Source organism: Moschus berezovskii, chromosome 6, assembly GCF_049115385.1.
Source record: "Moschus berezovskii isolate FMDL1 chromosome 6, NW_MosBer_1.0, whole genome shotgun sequence".
Lineage (NCBI taxonomy): Eukaryota > Metazoa > Chordata > Mammalia > Artiodactyla > Moschidae > Moschus > Moschus berezovskii.
The window spans coordinates 14,476,206-14,492,815 of record NC_142465.1 but is presented as its reverse complement, the minus strand read 5'-3'; the positions used below and the strand labels follow the sequence as shown (position 1 = coordinate 14,492,815).

Below are 16,610 nucleotides of genomic sequence, written 5' to 3'. Positions count from 1 at the left end.
GTGAACTCCGGGAGTTGGTGATGGACAGGGAGGCCTGGCGTGCTGTGATTCATGGGGTCGCGGAGAGTCGGACACGACTGAGCGACTGAACTGAACTGAAAAACTCTCAAATGAACCATACTACTTAGAAGTATTGAAAAAATTAAGAAAAAGTTATGTCATGAATGCATATGTGGAGATACTAGTTTGTCTTTATATAGGCATAAAGTAAGTGATAGTTAATATAAAATTAATAATGTGGTAGTTTTCCTACTGTTTCCTAACTTAGAATACATTACTGTACAGTATACCTCTATCTCTGGTACTTAGAGAAACTGGGTATCAGCCTATCATCACAGGGAAGTGATTTTTTTTTAATTTAAGAATGTGTCCCCTATAGTAGTATGAATATGACTATAAGGCCATTGCATACGCCATAAAAACTGTGTACTTATTCATTCATTAGTATATAGGGCGGGCTATCATGAAGCAACTGTATTGTTGCTTCTTTGCTATGAATGCATGAATCATTACATCTGTAACTAAATATGAATTTCTTTTTCACATTATCTTTTCATTTTTGATGTCTAGTGTTGTAAGACATAGTACATCTGCAATGTTTTGTATCATATAAGACAATATTGATGCAGGTACTGATAGACAATTCATCTTATAAACAGACATAAACTTACAATATGGATAAATATAATTCAGATAAATACAGTTCTTTTTCCAGCCTACTTTATTGTAAGAATACGGCATATAACACATATAACATACAAAATATGCTAATAGATTGGTTATATTATCGGTAAGGCTTCCAGTCAACAACAGGCTATTAGTTAAATTCATGGGAGAGTCAGAAGTTATAAGCAGATTTTCAACTTTCCGGGGACTGGTGTCCTTAAACCCTGCATTGGGTTAACTGTATTATTATTATAGTTATAGTGTAAATTAATAAAGGACACCACAATAGACTATTCATCGGTTCCAATTCATTAATATTACAGATATTTCTATATTTCAATCGTTTTAAATTAGATTTTTATAAAGACAGAAAATATCATTCTTTTTTGCCCCAAATAGTGACATTCATAAAGGATACTTAAGAGTTTATAAGTCAAGTGTTCCTTTCCGATAGTCAACAAGAATCATCCTTAGCACATCGCCATAAGCAAGAACCAAATTCAATATTCAGATTACCGTATTTGGACGATTATAGATGAGAACTTTATCTGGCTTGTGTTGTCCTATTCTCAGCGCTTCTTCTACAAGTGGTATATATTCTACCTTCCTTCCAGGTTCAATGCCAAATGATGCTGTAACAACCAGCTTGGGCTACAATGAAAAACAAACAAACAAATGACAAAGCTGAACCATCCCAGTTAAGGTAATCACAATATTTCAGGTATAGGGTGACAACTGAACATTTCTAAAGAAACGTTTGAATGATTCTGTTCTCTCTTGAATAAATGGCCTGAAAACCAACAAACTATTTTTAAACGTTATAACCCTAACCACTTCCACATAAATCTCACTTACCTGTTTAGAATTCCACATTCAACGACGCTTTTGGCTAACAAACAGGAGCTGTTAAAAAAAAATACTTTCCAAAGAATTCATTAAGCCAGGTAGATGTAAATTTGCCATAAATCAGTGAAACGGAAGCTTAGAGTCCCCTCACTTGCATACGCCCACATAACAGCTGGTTGTTACTGAAGTTGTAGCATTTCTTAGAGGGAAGAGACCCAGCCTGACTGCTATCAGTAAGCATTTCTAAGGTTCTTCATGTAAGCGTCTCGCTTAAACACCTAAAGTGACCTCAGAAGGAAGAGATTGGAATCTCTAATACTTTTTTATGATTCTTTCTCATTTCAATGCATACTCATTTTCACGAAATACATTGCAAACTTGTCATATGTTTCTTAAAAGGGTCCTCAAACTATTCAAGTCCCACAGAGTCTGAGTCTGCTCTTGTCATGAAGATGCACTTGGCACTCTCTTTGCCCGACAATTGGCTAGTCATTCTTCAAGATATGTGCAGGTGAAGCCGAAAGAGTCAAGGTGAGTCTTCCCTCCTGGGCAGATTCTGAGCAGGCCTCAGACATCCATCTAGAGGCAAGGTGTTCCTTCACCCCCACCTCCGCAAAGGAAGCTCTCCACGGACAAATCTGGGCCCAGTACCTCCCTGTCTCCTATGTTTGTCATAACAGAAGCTCTCAACAAAGTACTTGTGGCATGGAACCAAAATTCTCAGTAATTTACAAAACAAACATGTCTTTGTTCTTTTAAGTACACTGCTTCTTCACAGAGAAATCCGAAGCAAAGGAGACAGATAAATTATTCAGGAGACAGAAAAATCAATCCCAGAAGGTGCATCTATTCCTGAATTTTGATTTCTGGTTACAATATGTTTCCTCTAGGGAAGGTTTATATTGTGCCAGATATATGCATATATAGCACTTTCTAGTTTTCAATATCATTTAATATTCACAGAACTGAGGCCCAGCGCCAGTGGCATAGTGAGCCTCTGCTTATAAGTGGTGGAATCAGAAAGAGGGCCAGTTCTGACTGATTTCAAAATGTTCCTCTTTCCACTATTTCAAGCTGCCTTTTAAAAGCAAAAAAAAGGAAAGAAATGAAAAAGTAAATCGTGTATCCTTTTATTATATTTTTAAAGGTCAGATATTTGAATATAATTCACATATTAATGTCTGTAATATGTACAAAAATAACTCTATATAACACTCCCTACAATTAGAATTCTGAATAAATGAAAGTTACACATCAAATTAAAAGCATGTATGGAATATATCAAAAGTTGAATAAGTTAATAAAGTCAAAATTAGATTCTTCCTCTAGAAAATCATTCTTTTTGCATTTCTATTAACAGTCTTTGATTGCAGGTTTTATTCCATCTCAATCGGAATACATTCTTCCCATCTTCATCTATTAAAACTCTTCTCAAGCTATTTAGTTGAAAATCATGACATCAAAATCTCTCCTGGTTTCAGATATTAACTATATTCATATCTCAGGAATGTATTGCTGTCTCCATCTTCTCATCATTAACTTCACCTGATCAAAAGTCTTGTCCTTAAGAACACACATTTATTGCCTAAACTCCTTAACAAGCGTAGGGTACGTGTGTATATGTGTGTCCTGTTATGAATGAAAAATGCCAGTGATGCAGCATAAGTTTTATAAATTCTCATTACATGTGTGTGTATATATATTTTTCCCCATGTCATATAAAGCTTTTTATAAAAAACACTGTATCTCATGTGTTAGTTGCTCAGCTGTGTCTGACTCTTTTGATCCCATGATCTGTAACCTGCCAGGCTCCTCTGTCCATGGAATTCTCCAGGCAAGAATACTGGAGAGGGTAGCCATTCCTTTCTCCAGATCTTTCCAACCCAAATGCTGTTTAAGAATTTCTGTAGCTAAAAAACTAGAGAAGTCTCCAACTGCCCATTGATTTGCAGATCAGTGACACATTTCCCCCTAGACTTCCCCTCAAAGGACTAAAGAAAGTGAAAGTGAAGTCTCTCAGTCGTGTCTGACTCTTTGAGACCCCATGGACTGTAGCCTACCATGCTCCTCTGTTCATGGGATTTTCCAGGCAAGAGTATTGGAGTGGGTTGCCAGTTCCTTCTCCAGGGGATCTTCCCTGAGCCAGGGATCAAACCCAGGTCTCCCACATTGTAGGCAGATGCTTTACCATTTGCGCCACCAGGGAAGTCAAAGGACTAACTCAACATGTTTTTAAAAGGAGAGAGGAAAAAAAAGAATCCAGCCAATTTGTCTGCAAACCAGCTTCCTAATAACTGATCTATTTTTTACCAGATGAAGTCACATATGTAACACCTCACTCCCTGCCTAGAACTCAGGGGACTCTCAGTATACATTAGTTCCCTTTTTGTTAAGAATGTCTCATCCCGGGCTTGTAAAACTCTCAAGGTCAATCATCTCCTACTCCCATAATGGCAGTCCTTCTTTAACCTTCCCACTGCTAGTCCTCTCCTGCACTTTGCTCACTGGCCACTGATTCACAAAGAGACCAGCGACCAAAGGTTCCCATTCCAGCCTTTCTCCCACTCACACCATATTGCAAGACTTGCCTCCTCTTAACATTGCTCAAAACATGACAGTCACCAGCTCAAAAACTTGACTGGTCAGCATCGACAGGATGCAACTCAGACAAAAACTGCCTTTGCAAGCTCACCTTCTCTTCCTCTTCAATCACAATGATCTATTTGCTGTCCTTCAAAAAGATCTTACCCTTTCCTGCCTCTAGTGCTAGCCTCTTATTCTTTTTCTCACCTTTTGGATCCAACTACATCATTCAACTAGATGAATCATAACCAGGATATAACATAACTCAAATCTCACCTCTTTTGGGAAGCCTTCTTCAGCCACCCCAACTAAGAGATATCATTCCTGCCTCTAAATCAGGGGTCTGCAAACTATGATTCAGAGCCCAATCCTGCCCAAATTACACTCTGTAAAGTGTCGTTGGGACACTGCATGTCCTTCGCTTCTGTAGTGCTTAAGAGCTACAACAACACAGCTCTGTAGTTCCAACAGAAGCTCACGTGTGACCCACAGTGCCTAAAATACTTACTACCTGGTAACTCACAGAAACAAGTTTGCCAATCCCTGCTCTAAATTCATAGAATAATAACAGCTAACCTTGTTTTAATGGGTACTATATGCCAGACACCATGTTAAGTGTTTTAAATTCAATATCTCAACAGCCTTTCAAGTTTGTGATGGCAGTACCCCATCTAAATGTATAACTTCACCCTTCCCTGCCACTCCCTCTTAATCACTGTGCTATATACCACCATCCATGAAAATGTATAGGTTATAAAACTAGTCACGTGCCCCATCCATGTGATAAGTATCATTTATTAAACAGTTCCAAGGAGAGTACCAGACATAGCGTGGAAGCTTAATAAATATATGCTGAATGAGTATATTAGTCATTATTTTTCTTAAATGTCTTATACATCCAAATGTAAATGGCAAGTTAACTTGAAAGACTTGCACCTTATATGTCATACTCTTCACAGTATTTAGAATGATATCTTTCACAAAGGACTGATTCAAAAATAAAATTTTGGTTAATAGTGTATGCCAAGTAAAAAATCAACTTTATCTCATTTGATAAGAGGTTATCTCATTGGATAAGAGGATCTAGTAAACACAATCACTCTTGCATGGTTCATTTGCAGATGAACAGACCTGTACTGTATGTGGTTACTGCTTGATTTCTCCAAACAAAGCACTTACCTTTGCATGATCAATGCGAGTGCTTAGTTCTTTGGATGCAAATCCCCCAAATATGAGACTGTGGATGGCTCCTATCCTGGCACATGCCAGCATGGCGTACATCGCCTGTGGGATCATGGGCATGTAGATAACCACTGTGTCACCCTTCTTGACACCATGCTTGACCAAAACACCAGCCAGCTTAGAGACCTGTAACAACATCATCAGATCAGCAAAGTTTTCTCTGCATTAATTCACTAAACTTGTAAGTTATAGGAGTAACCCTAGAAGACACTCACCCCATTGGTAGTGGATTATAGAAGCCTGAGTAATACATATTGATAATGATGATAAGAGTTTAGATGGTGACAATAACAACAGACATTTGGACTATCGTAATAGACTACAGGGCTTTCCTGATAGTTCAATTGGTAAAGAACCTGCTTGCCATGCAGGAGACTCTGGTTCGATTCCTGGGTCAGGAAGACCTGCTGGAGAAGGGATAGGCTACCCACTCCAGTATTCTTGGGCTTCCCTTATGGTTCAGCTGGTAAAGAATCTGCCTGCAATGTGGGAGATGTTGGGATGATCCCCTGGTGAAGGCAAAGGCTACCCACTTCAGTATTCTGGGCTAGAGAATTCCATGAACTGTCCAGTCAATGGAGTCACAGAGTCGGACACGACTGAGTGACTTTCACTTCATTTCACTTGACTACAAGCCGATTTACTATTATTATGCCACGTGAATTTCATGGCTTAAATTTGCTTAATTATTCATTCAACAATATTTTTACTAAACAACTATCATATGCCATTGTGTTTAAGGTTGGGAGAACAACACCAAAAAAACAAAGACACTGGCTTTTCCCTGTGGAGCTTGTATGTTAAAGGGTGATCTGTCATGTGAACAGATAAATAAACAAGTCTCAAATTCAGATATATGTTGGGTTAATTGTTGAAGGAAACAAGCATGGATTAACAGGGAAAACATATCATCAAACATTTATAAGGTAAATAAGACAGAGTCTATTATTATTATTATTCCTATTTTAAAGAAAAGGTAATTGATGCTCAGAAATAATAAATAGCTAACCTTAGGTGTAACCAGGATCAATTACAAGCCTTTTGACCTCATATTCTTGGTTCTTTCTGTTGCCTTAAAACCAAATATTTTTTCTTTGCAGTTTTTAATACTAATTATCTATACAAAGTGACTGCCCTCTATATTAAGAGCATACATTCAAACATTTTTTTTTACTTCTAACATGCATTTAGGAAACAAACAAATATTTCTTTCATCTTAACATGTATTTCTAGCAATAAAGATAAAAACGGGTTTTTCCTGGTGGCTCAGCTGGTAAAGAGCCCATCTGCCAATGCAGGAGACACAAAGAGACAGGTTCGATCCCTGCGTAGGGAAGATCCCCTGGAGAAGAAAATGGCAACCCACTCCTGTATTCTTGCCTTTTAAATTCCATGGACAGAGGTGGCTGGCAGGCTAAAGTCCATGAGGTCGCAAAGAGCTGGACACGACAGAGCACACACGCAAGTCCAAGTCCAAAGAAAAAATAGATCATAAGCCTACACATGATGTGGTTCGTTGCAACAAACCTTTCCATTGCAGCAGACTGCAGGAAGTATGCACAGATTTAAGTGAACAAGAAGTTCAACATTCTTTCATCTAAATAATATACACTGAGTTTCCATACATCACAGACGTTGTTTTCTGATACATCAATAAACAAACAAGACAAAGATCTCTACCCCCAGAGTACTTATGTTTGTTTTAACAGAGGATACGAAATAAACGTAATAATCATATATGACGTTAAAAGGCACCGAGTGCTATTTGATGGGGGGCGTGGAGCAAACCAGAGGGGACTGGGATACAGGGGGTATGATTCTCAACGGGACAGTCAGGATAGACCGAAGAAAGCAACACTCAAGCAACGACATGTAGGAGGCCAAGGATAAGTGGCCGTCTGTGAGTCTACTATTCCAGGCAGACAGGACACCAGTACGGTGGCGTAAAAGGGATCACAAGTGACGTGATTGTGGAACAAGGAGACCAGGGGCGCTGAAACAGAAAGAACAAATGAGGAAGTAGTCACATATCAGGTCAGAGAACGTAAGGGGTGGGAGGAATCCGCTGGGCAAATGGAAGGACTCTGCTTGCCTTTAAATGTGACGTTTAAAAGAGTGAACAGAGGCGGCCTGGGAGAAGGAATTTAGGCCACACCGCTATTGGTGGTTCCTTTCATTTCACTCCGCCTCTCCTACTTTTTGAACAAGGTCAAAGGATTCTGAATCCTGATCATTCTTCCTTTTTCTCTCTATTCACTTCCTCTGTGCAGACGGCAAAGCTGTGGTCAAGGCTAAGGGCTCTGGGGAAATACAGAAAGTGACAACCAGCCACCTCAGTGTTTCATCCTGCCCTGTATTGCAAACTCTAATTGTGTGCTGTTTTTTAAGAACCCCAAGTTGCCCAGTAGGAAGTTATAAGAAAAATAAATCAAAGTAACATCAATGATGAACTTAAATTCCTAATGGAGTTCAAGAACCAAGATAACACTGAAAGTTATATCCAAACCTCTCACTGTAAACCCTGCAGAAAGTGGCCACGCTCTGGGATTGCATTTCTGGGTGTTCCATTTAAGGTGCAGCACTGGGAGAGCCCAATGAGAAGAGTTTGTCCTATTCACAACTATAGTCTTGGCATCTTAAATAGTGTTGAATAAAAAGAATTTTCAACCAAAACCCAATCCAGCAGTGATTCAGTAACTTTAAAATCCAGTCTCACTTCACAACATTGCTGGAAGATGTCTAAAATTTTTCTGTCCTCTTAAAGAAATGAAGATCAATAAATTCAGCTCCTTTAAAAAAAAGAAAAGATCTCACAGTGTAACCCCAAGATGTATTTAAGGTGAGGTCATGCCACACCTAAAAAAGACAAAGAGCCAACATATTAAAATAAGAAGATTTCATATGCAAATTCAGATTTCTAGGTTCTCTTAAAAAACTGGAAGGTCTAGTCAGAGTAGCTCTGTGTTCTTGAATGACAACAATCAGCTGAACCCAAAGATCAGCTGCTGGGTTTGCCATGAACTTGCCATTCCCTAGGGCTATTCTTAACAGAGCTTGCATTGTTCTTTCCTTCTCAGTTTAAAATATATTCTTCTACAATCCTGTTTATTTTGTCATGTGCTTACATCACAGTTCCAAAATTAAAGAGATATGAGTTTTGTTGTTGCTTAGTCACTAGGGCGTGTCTGAGGCGCTGCGACCCCCGGGGAATGTAGTCAGCCAGGCTCCTCCGTCCATGGGATTTCCCAGGCAAGAATACTGGACTGGGTTGTCATTTCCTTCTCCAGGGGATCTGCCCCAACCTAGGAACTGAACCCAAATATCCTGCAGTGGCAGGCGGATTCTTTACCACTGAGTCACCACAGAAGCCCACAGAGATGTGATAACTGATGGATAACTGATTTTTCTCCCATCCATTTCCCCCGGTTTCCTTCAGGCATCTGAGTTGTTAACCACGGCCCGGGAAGACTATCTTCAGCCAAATTAAGCTGCACTATATCTGTGTCACCACTAGATGGTGCACATCTGGCCTTGTTAACCTCCCTCCAGGCAGCTACTCCTCAATGTTTAGATGCTATACTAACCACACTTGAGTTGCTATGAAGACACACATTTTATATGATCAATAGAGAAAATACCTTTTTTAGTACCTTTTGGGACTAAATGTTACTCCAGCAAAATTTTCCACCGTTACTTGTAAATTATAAAATAAATATAACTAATATATTTTTATAAATATGAAACTGAATGGGGAAATAGGTTTCAAGACTTCTAATAAATACACTCATGAAAAATAAAATATTAGTTCATAGAAAATAATGGGATTTATTAATATGAAAGCATTTGATAATGTTTCATTAAAAAATATTCCAACACAAATATAAACATGAGTCAAAACTGATCAAAGATTATGTTTCATAGAGTAAATCAGCGCTTGCTTCACAAACTGCCAGTGTATCCATCTAAGGAAAATCATTGTAAGACAAAGAGAGCATTGTTGTCCAAATTATAGTAAAAAGATAACAATCAGAGGCAACCTTAGGGCCATGTCAAAGAAAATTATATGAACGAGAAGACAAGAGAAAGCATATTTCTAAACAGCAATGATGTTACTCTGCAAACCCTGCTTGAATCAATATCAGAAAATATAAGTAGCTTAAAAATCAATTATAGGGGCTTCCCTGGTGGTTCAGTGGTAAAGAATCTGCCTGCCAATACAGGAGACGTGGGTTTGATCCCTGATCTGGGAAGATCCAACATGCTGCAGAGCAACAAAGTCCACGCGCCACGACTACTGATTCTGCGCCCTAGAGCTCAGGGGCCGCAACTACTGAAGCCCGTGTGCCCTCGAGCCTGTGCTCTGCAAGGGAAGCCTGTGGACCACAACGCGGGAAAAGTCCCAACTAGAGAGAAGCCCATGCAGCAGCAAAGGCCACAAGCAACCAAAACAAATAAATAAAATTAGTATTAAAAAAGTAGCTCTTTACCAAAAAAAATTAATTATAATATCTGAGGAAACGGTTTACTAAAGTTGGATATGAATGATCTGCTCTTCAGACTATACATAATTTCCCATAGAAAGAGTTAAGTACCTAAAGTACCTATATTTTACTTTTAAACACATAAGTTAACCACATATTTTGTACACACACATCGTACAGACATGTTTTTGCTTTTTCTTTACTTGTACATACATAAAGAGCCACCAAGAAGGTAAAAAATTATCTCTAATGAATTGTTTCTTCTTTTGGTCATGCACCAACCATGCATCCAGGTAAATAAGTATATGTGAAAAGAATAAATTATATCAAAACTGCTTAAGATGTGAAATAATACTAAAACTATTTGAAAGGAACCTTTCAGGAATGAAAATATTTTCATCTAACATAAGAAGTTTCTACAAATGTAACTTTTTAAGACAGTGACTACTTATTGGATATGACATTGAGATAATTCTCTTTTAAATATGATGCTATATTAAGTCCATTCAATTGTGAGCTATGCCTTTCAATAGAAAGTAGAGGTGATGTGATGTTATTAAAAGAAGAGAAATAAACCTTTCCTCAAAAGATAAAACTATACCATTTATATTCAAGAGTAAAATGCATTATTACTATCTAAAACAATATATATTCATATTTTTAAATGGAATTCTATTGAGTTTTAGAAAAGAATATAAAGTAGTATTTCATGTTCAAAACAGTTATCTGATAATGAACTAAAAAATATATACTAATACATTTCTTCTCAAATAGTTTTCCCCAAATGAAGGAATAAATATCATTCCTGAAAATAATCATTTTTCTCATTCCCACTTTCTTCACAAGTGGGTTTCAATCAATATTTGGTCATTTTAAGGCTGTGTATTAGCAAGCAGAATGAAATGGAGAATTGTTTAATCTATTTAGTTCAGGCTCAAAATAACCACAATTTCAATAATCTCTGTGCTTTCAAGACTAATGTGATTTTCAGACTGTATTTCACAGAAAATTAGTTCAATCCTATACTTTTCTAGGCGTGTGTGCTCAGAGACTTGATAAGGAATTCCTTGATAAGGAATATGTTCCCCATTTCTTTAATATTGATAAGCTGTAATTTATAAGTAGATCATCAAGATTTATCACATCTTAAAAAGAACATCTTGTTCATTTAAAAATAGTACTTCTATTTCAGTCAGGCCATTGTTGACCTGACATGTCAACAATGTTCTCAGGCCATGGAGAAAATAATCCTCCATCAAGGAGAAGTCCAAGGTCCAAAAGAACAGAAAATGTAATTGACGCCCACCATTTACTCATGACATGACTACTGTATGTATAACTGAAAGGAAAGAAACTATATATAGAAAAGAATAATTAAGGATTGCTTCCACTTTTTATCATTTTAACATCTTTTCACTCAGTGCATTAATGGTTGAGTAATAATGACTTCCTCCTGCTTTTACTCACTTGATAGCTTTTGCCAAAATTCCTAATCCTCAGGAAATTTGCTATTTTGATTAGGTATTTGTCTGAGAAAGTAAAGCAGTTCAGAATAGACAGAGCAAGAATTCAGGGTGAAGAATGTTGTGAGGTGACTTGGAAAGATATAGAGATTCAGTACCATGCATCTTTTAGAACCTTGCTAAGCTTTGTTAACTTAGATTTATATTCAGATTAAGATCTCTGTAGAAGTAGGCACTTCCCTTATCCTTACAATGCAATTATTTTTGCAAGATCTAGGGCTGTGACAGTGGTGATAAAAAATAAATGATATGATTTGAGAAATACTTTGTGTAGACCATATAGGGAGCGATGGTTGAAGGATGCAAGAAGTAAAGGTAGGAAAGAGAACAGGTCCACGTTTGGGTTCGAAGAATTGGTTGGCAAATAATTTCATCCACAAAATTGGTTGCTAGGCTTGAATCCAAGTTCCCTGTTAAGCTTGAAGCATGGAAATGGGACAGTCAAAGGTTTAAAATAGGCTTTGGAGGGCAGAAGACAAAACTTATCAAAGAAATGCTAAAGGAAAAAAGATATAGCACTGAAATCCCAGTGCATACAGAGGATGATGAATCTGTAGTAAACCCGTATTTGCAGTTAGGATATTTTTGTTCAACAGTTTTCAAGCGAGGTGGGCTTCCCAGGTGGCGCCAGTGGTAAAGAACCTGCCTGCCAATGCAGGAGACATAAGAGATGTGGGTTCAATCTCTGGGTCAGGAAGAGTCTCTGTTGAAGGGAATGGCTACCCACTCCAGTATTCTTGCCTGGAGAATCCCATGGACAGAGGAGCCTGGCGGGCTACAGTCCATGGGGTTGCACAGAGTCAGACACATCTGAGGTGACTTACAGCATGCATTCAGCACATTAAGGTACAGAAATGGAGATGCAAAGAACGAGGTTGATCAAGGTCTGCAGTTCCATCATGGAGGTGAGATCGAACAACAGGTAAGACAGGTGAGGATATTAGCAAGAGGGCTGCGTTGTTAAAGAGTCTAAGCAGAGTAGCTGAGAGATAAAAACAGAAGAACCCTTAGGTGGTGACTACACACAGAACCATTTAAAACTATGATATTAAAACTTTGAGACATTTGTCTGCCATCTTCTCGGTCAGCCAGCTTTTTAAACAAAGTCATACTCTTCGTCCAACAACAAGAAAAAAAAAATGATACTGTGTCTAAATAAGCAGACTCTCTGAAAATGTGGTTTTGTTGCATTATCTACGAGAGGTTTAAAACAGACACTATGAAAGTTGTAAACCCCAATTTACATGTGATCGTGACCCTTTCCCCACCTTCCATCCACCAAAAGGCCAAACTCCAGGGTCCCTTCCTGGTTCCATTTCCAGCTGATCCTCACAACGTCCTCCTTTTGTCCCTGGGACATTACGCCATGTCCCCTTTCCCTGCACTGTTTACCCTCTCAGTTTAACCCACCTTAGGCAAATCTCCTTCTCACAGACCACCTCCACTTGTCTTCACAATAACATCTACCTCTGTAACTCTTTAAAACGCCCAGAAACACTTCTCAGAACTAACTCGTCAGTCTCTATCTCGACACTCTTCTCTAACTGCACGTGTTTTTCTCTAGCACCAATATTTCCAATAAATTCTCATTCGTTTTATTTTCCTCCCTTAATCCCTGAATTACAAGTACTGCAAGCATATTGACTGTATTATTTGTCACTGCTAATGCGCTGTATTCCAGCTAAATTATGTGTTAAACAGTTTGGTAGCCAGCCTGGAACCCAAGCGCCACTCAGAAATGCACCATTCAGAGACACATGGAGAAATATTATACAGATTCCAAATAAAGACTTCTCGAATGAATTTTTAATGCATAGCTCAAGTCAAAGTTGATTACTTTCTGTATGCTTTCTAGAGCATTTCTAAGGGAAATATTCCAGGTTCTAAAGCAAGTCTTATTACATTTTTTACAATATAACCCACCTGGACTACAATGAAACAGAATTCAGCTATTAGAGAAGTCCCTTTTCATAATTTTGCACTCTCATATCTTTACAAAGATATTCTAAAAAAACTACAGTATAATGTAGTTATTGTACACATTTTTCCAAATGTACTATATGTTTAAAAGGTACAGAATCTACTATGCTCTATTAATAAAGAACATTCAATTAAATACAAATTCATGTAAATCATCTGGATACGGCTATATTCTTCAATGAACATAAAGACCATGATAAAAAATCACTACCTTACATATTTGTGTATAGAGTAGTAAACAAGCAAAATGCAAAACCAAGTTAATATTTAAAAAGAAATTACAGTGTGGCTGCTACAAACACCTGTTAAAAGACCAGTGGAAAATATTTTTTTCCATTGATTCCACTGATTTCCATAGATTCCTTTTTCTCAGTCTAACAAACTGTTTACTGTTGTGTTTCTCAACCTGGGGTCTATGGAGACATTCTCACGGTCATCCATGAATTCTCCACGAGAATTTTTAAACTTGGTGTTTTGATTTTGATGACAATTTTTTTAAAATTAATAATGTAAAGCATATTCTGGATTTATGAGCACTCATGTGATTTCACTGTATTTATTTGTAATTTTTTTATAATCACGCATATTAAGTAAAAGCCAGGTGATGTAATGATTTCTGTATAATAAAATTGTAAAAGAAAAGGCTTTATGAAAGTTTAAGCACTACTCTGTGACTTCACTTTCTTTCTATAGTTCCTTTTGGAAAAGGAAACGGCAGCCCACTCCAGCATTCTTGCCTGGAGAGTCCCAAGGACAGGGGGGCCTGGTGGGCTGCAGTCTGTGAGGCTGCAAAGAGTCGGACTCGACTAAGCAACTAACACACACACACACACACACACACGTGACAGAAGAATTGAGGCACCACAGAGAACAGGTTGCCAAAACTCAAAGGACCCAGGGCCCCACACTCAAACCATAAGCGCCTTGCATTCAGACATTCAGTTCTACCTCAACATTACTCACTATATGAAACTAATTTTGTCAATCTGAGCTTGGTTGACTTTGTAGATTTGTTTTTACCCTGGCTTATAAATCATAGACGGCTTTATGTATGTATTGAGCTATAAAGAAAAGATATTAAAACCTAGTTTTAATTGCACATTAAAAAAATAATTTGTGTCAATACAAAAAGTATGTAAGAATGCTTTTCCTTTATGAAGTATTTGTATGTCTCCATTTTTAAGAGAAAAATTGCTTCATTGATTTTTTTTCTCATAAAGACAAACATAAAAGCAGCAAGAGATGGCAAGAGATGTCAACAGGAATCTTGCATCACTTAGATCGATTCTACACTGATTATTTAATCAAAGCTTTAATTAAACAAACACCCTCAGCATTTTTATAGACAGTACATAAACATGACAACTACTCCGGGTACACCAATCATACTTCCCAGAATTTGCCTGTGTTCCTGTTAACCTTTATGATTTCATTGGTCAATACAATCTAGAAGTCAATGAATATATACAAATAGCTCACAGAGAAGTTGTTCAATATCCCAGGAGTTGTACAAGGACACAAGATCATTGCAATAGTTGGGTCTGTTCCCAATAGCATTAATATCACTCTCCAAAAAGAGGCACGCATATCTTTAAAAAATGAAAAATTCACAAATATAATGCACACACTAGTAGCTAATAAGGGCTTCCCGGTGGCTCAGTGTTAAAAGAATCTGCCTGCCAATGCAGGAGACACAGGGGCATGGGTTTAATCCCCAAATCAGGAAGATCCCCTGAAGAAGGAAATGGCAACCCACTCCAGTATTCTTACCTGGAAAATTCTATGGACAAAGGAGCTAGGTGGGCTACAATTCAGGGGGGTCACAAAGAGTCAGATGCAACTGAGCATGCATGCATGCATGCACAGTAGCTAATAAACAAAGCAATGTAGATCATCACAAATGCCCAGAATATATCATAAATACCCATAAATAGATAAAATTTCCCATAAAAACTATATATGATAAAGTTAACATAATTTAGCTTTATAATGAAAATGAAATTATCTTCAATCAAGTATAGCATGAAAAAATGATCAATTCCCCCACGATCTCCAGTCTTCACAATAACTCTACTGAATGTAACATGCATTGATTTATTAACATTTTACTTAACTAGTACAAATGTCAAAAATATGAGTATAAAGCTGTCAAATGAATTAAAGTTAATAGCATCATTTCCCATGTGTAGATCTTTGTTGATTTCAAAGTCTAACAAAATATTTCATTTCATACACTTGAAATATGATTCTATCCTCATATCTTTATTTGCATCACTTAAGCCGATCAATGTCTTCAATTATATTAAATGGCACCCCACTCCAGTACTCTTGCCTGGAAAATCCCATGGATGGAGGAGCCTGGTAGGCTGCAGTCCATGGGGTCGCTAAGAGTCGCACACAACTGAGCGACTTCACTTTCACTTTTCCCTTTCATGGATTGGAGAAGGACATGGCAACCCACTCCAGTGTTCTTGCCTGGAGAATCCCAGGGACAGGGGAGCCTGGTGGGCTGCCGTCTATGGGGTCACACAGAGTCGGACACGACTGAAGTGACTTAGCAGCAGCAGCAGCAGCTTTATCCTCAACTTGCTTTGAAAATTCTATCAAGTCAAATAATTTCGTAGTTTCACACATTTATTATTAAAGGTCAGAAGCTGAAAGCTGATAGCACGCTCAGCTGTCCTAAAGTTGCTGACAACACACACGTGCCGGTGCTGGTCAACAGAAAGATAACTGTCACCAGCTCCTCGCGCTTCCGCCTGCAGGAGCACACGGCTTCTCTTTCTACTCCGTGCCATCTTGACTTCAATAACTGTCTCTCTCTTATTCTTCAACCCTCTTTCTATTTGGGATCCCATTTCATTCATCTTGTTGGCCTCACTTGGGTCAGCAAACACAATCATTTTTGCCTTCACAGTGCACACCATCATTATTAACCATGTCAGGTCAACTCTTGGACACATCTGCTGCAGACCAGGGACACCTGGAGGGAGGCCATCTGTGTATGGGGCACAGATTTCTCTACATCTGTATCTCCATTCCTGCCCTGCAAACAGGTTCATCAGAACCATTTTTCTAGATTTCATATATATGCATTAATACACAATATTTTTCTATGTTGGAGAAGATGTGGGGAAAAGAGAACGCTCTTGCTCTGTTGCTGGGAATGTAGATTGATACAGCCACTATGGAGATCAGTATGGAGGCTCCTTAAAAATCTAAAAATAAAACCACCATATGACCCAGCAAGCCCCATACTGGGCATACACCCTGAGAAAATCAAAATTCA

The 16,610-nt window shown here is 38.1% G+C and overlaps 1 protein-coding gene across 4 annotated transcripts in view; it reads right to left on the bottom strand.

The window, feature by feature from the left end:
* The window catches only part of ACSS3 (acyl-CoA synthetase short chain family member 3), a 234,622-nt gene that overhangs the window by 178,363 nt on the left and 39,649 nt on the right, over positions 1-16,610 (bottom strand). For all 4 annotated transcript variants that reach the window (XM_055395766.2, XM_055395764.2, XM_055395767.2 and 1 more), the window contains exons 3-4: positions 5,275-5,463; positions 1,183-1,317 (exon numbers count right to left, since the gene is read on the bottom strand). In XM_055395766.2, coding sequence (XP_055251741.1) covers positions 1,183-1,317; positions 5,275-5,463 — 324 coding nt within the window. The remainder of the gene's footprint in view (positions 1-1,182; positions 1,318-5,274; positions 5,464-16,610) is intronic.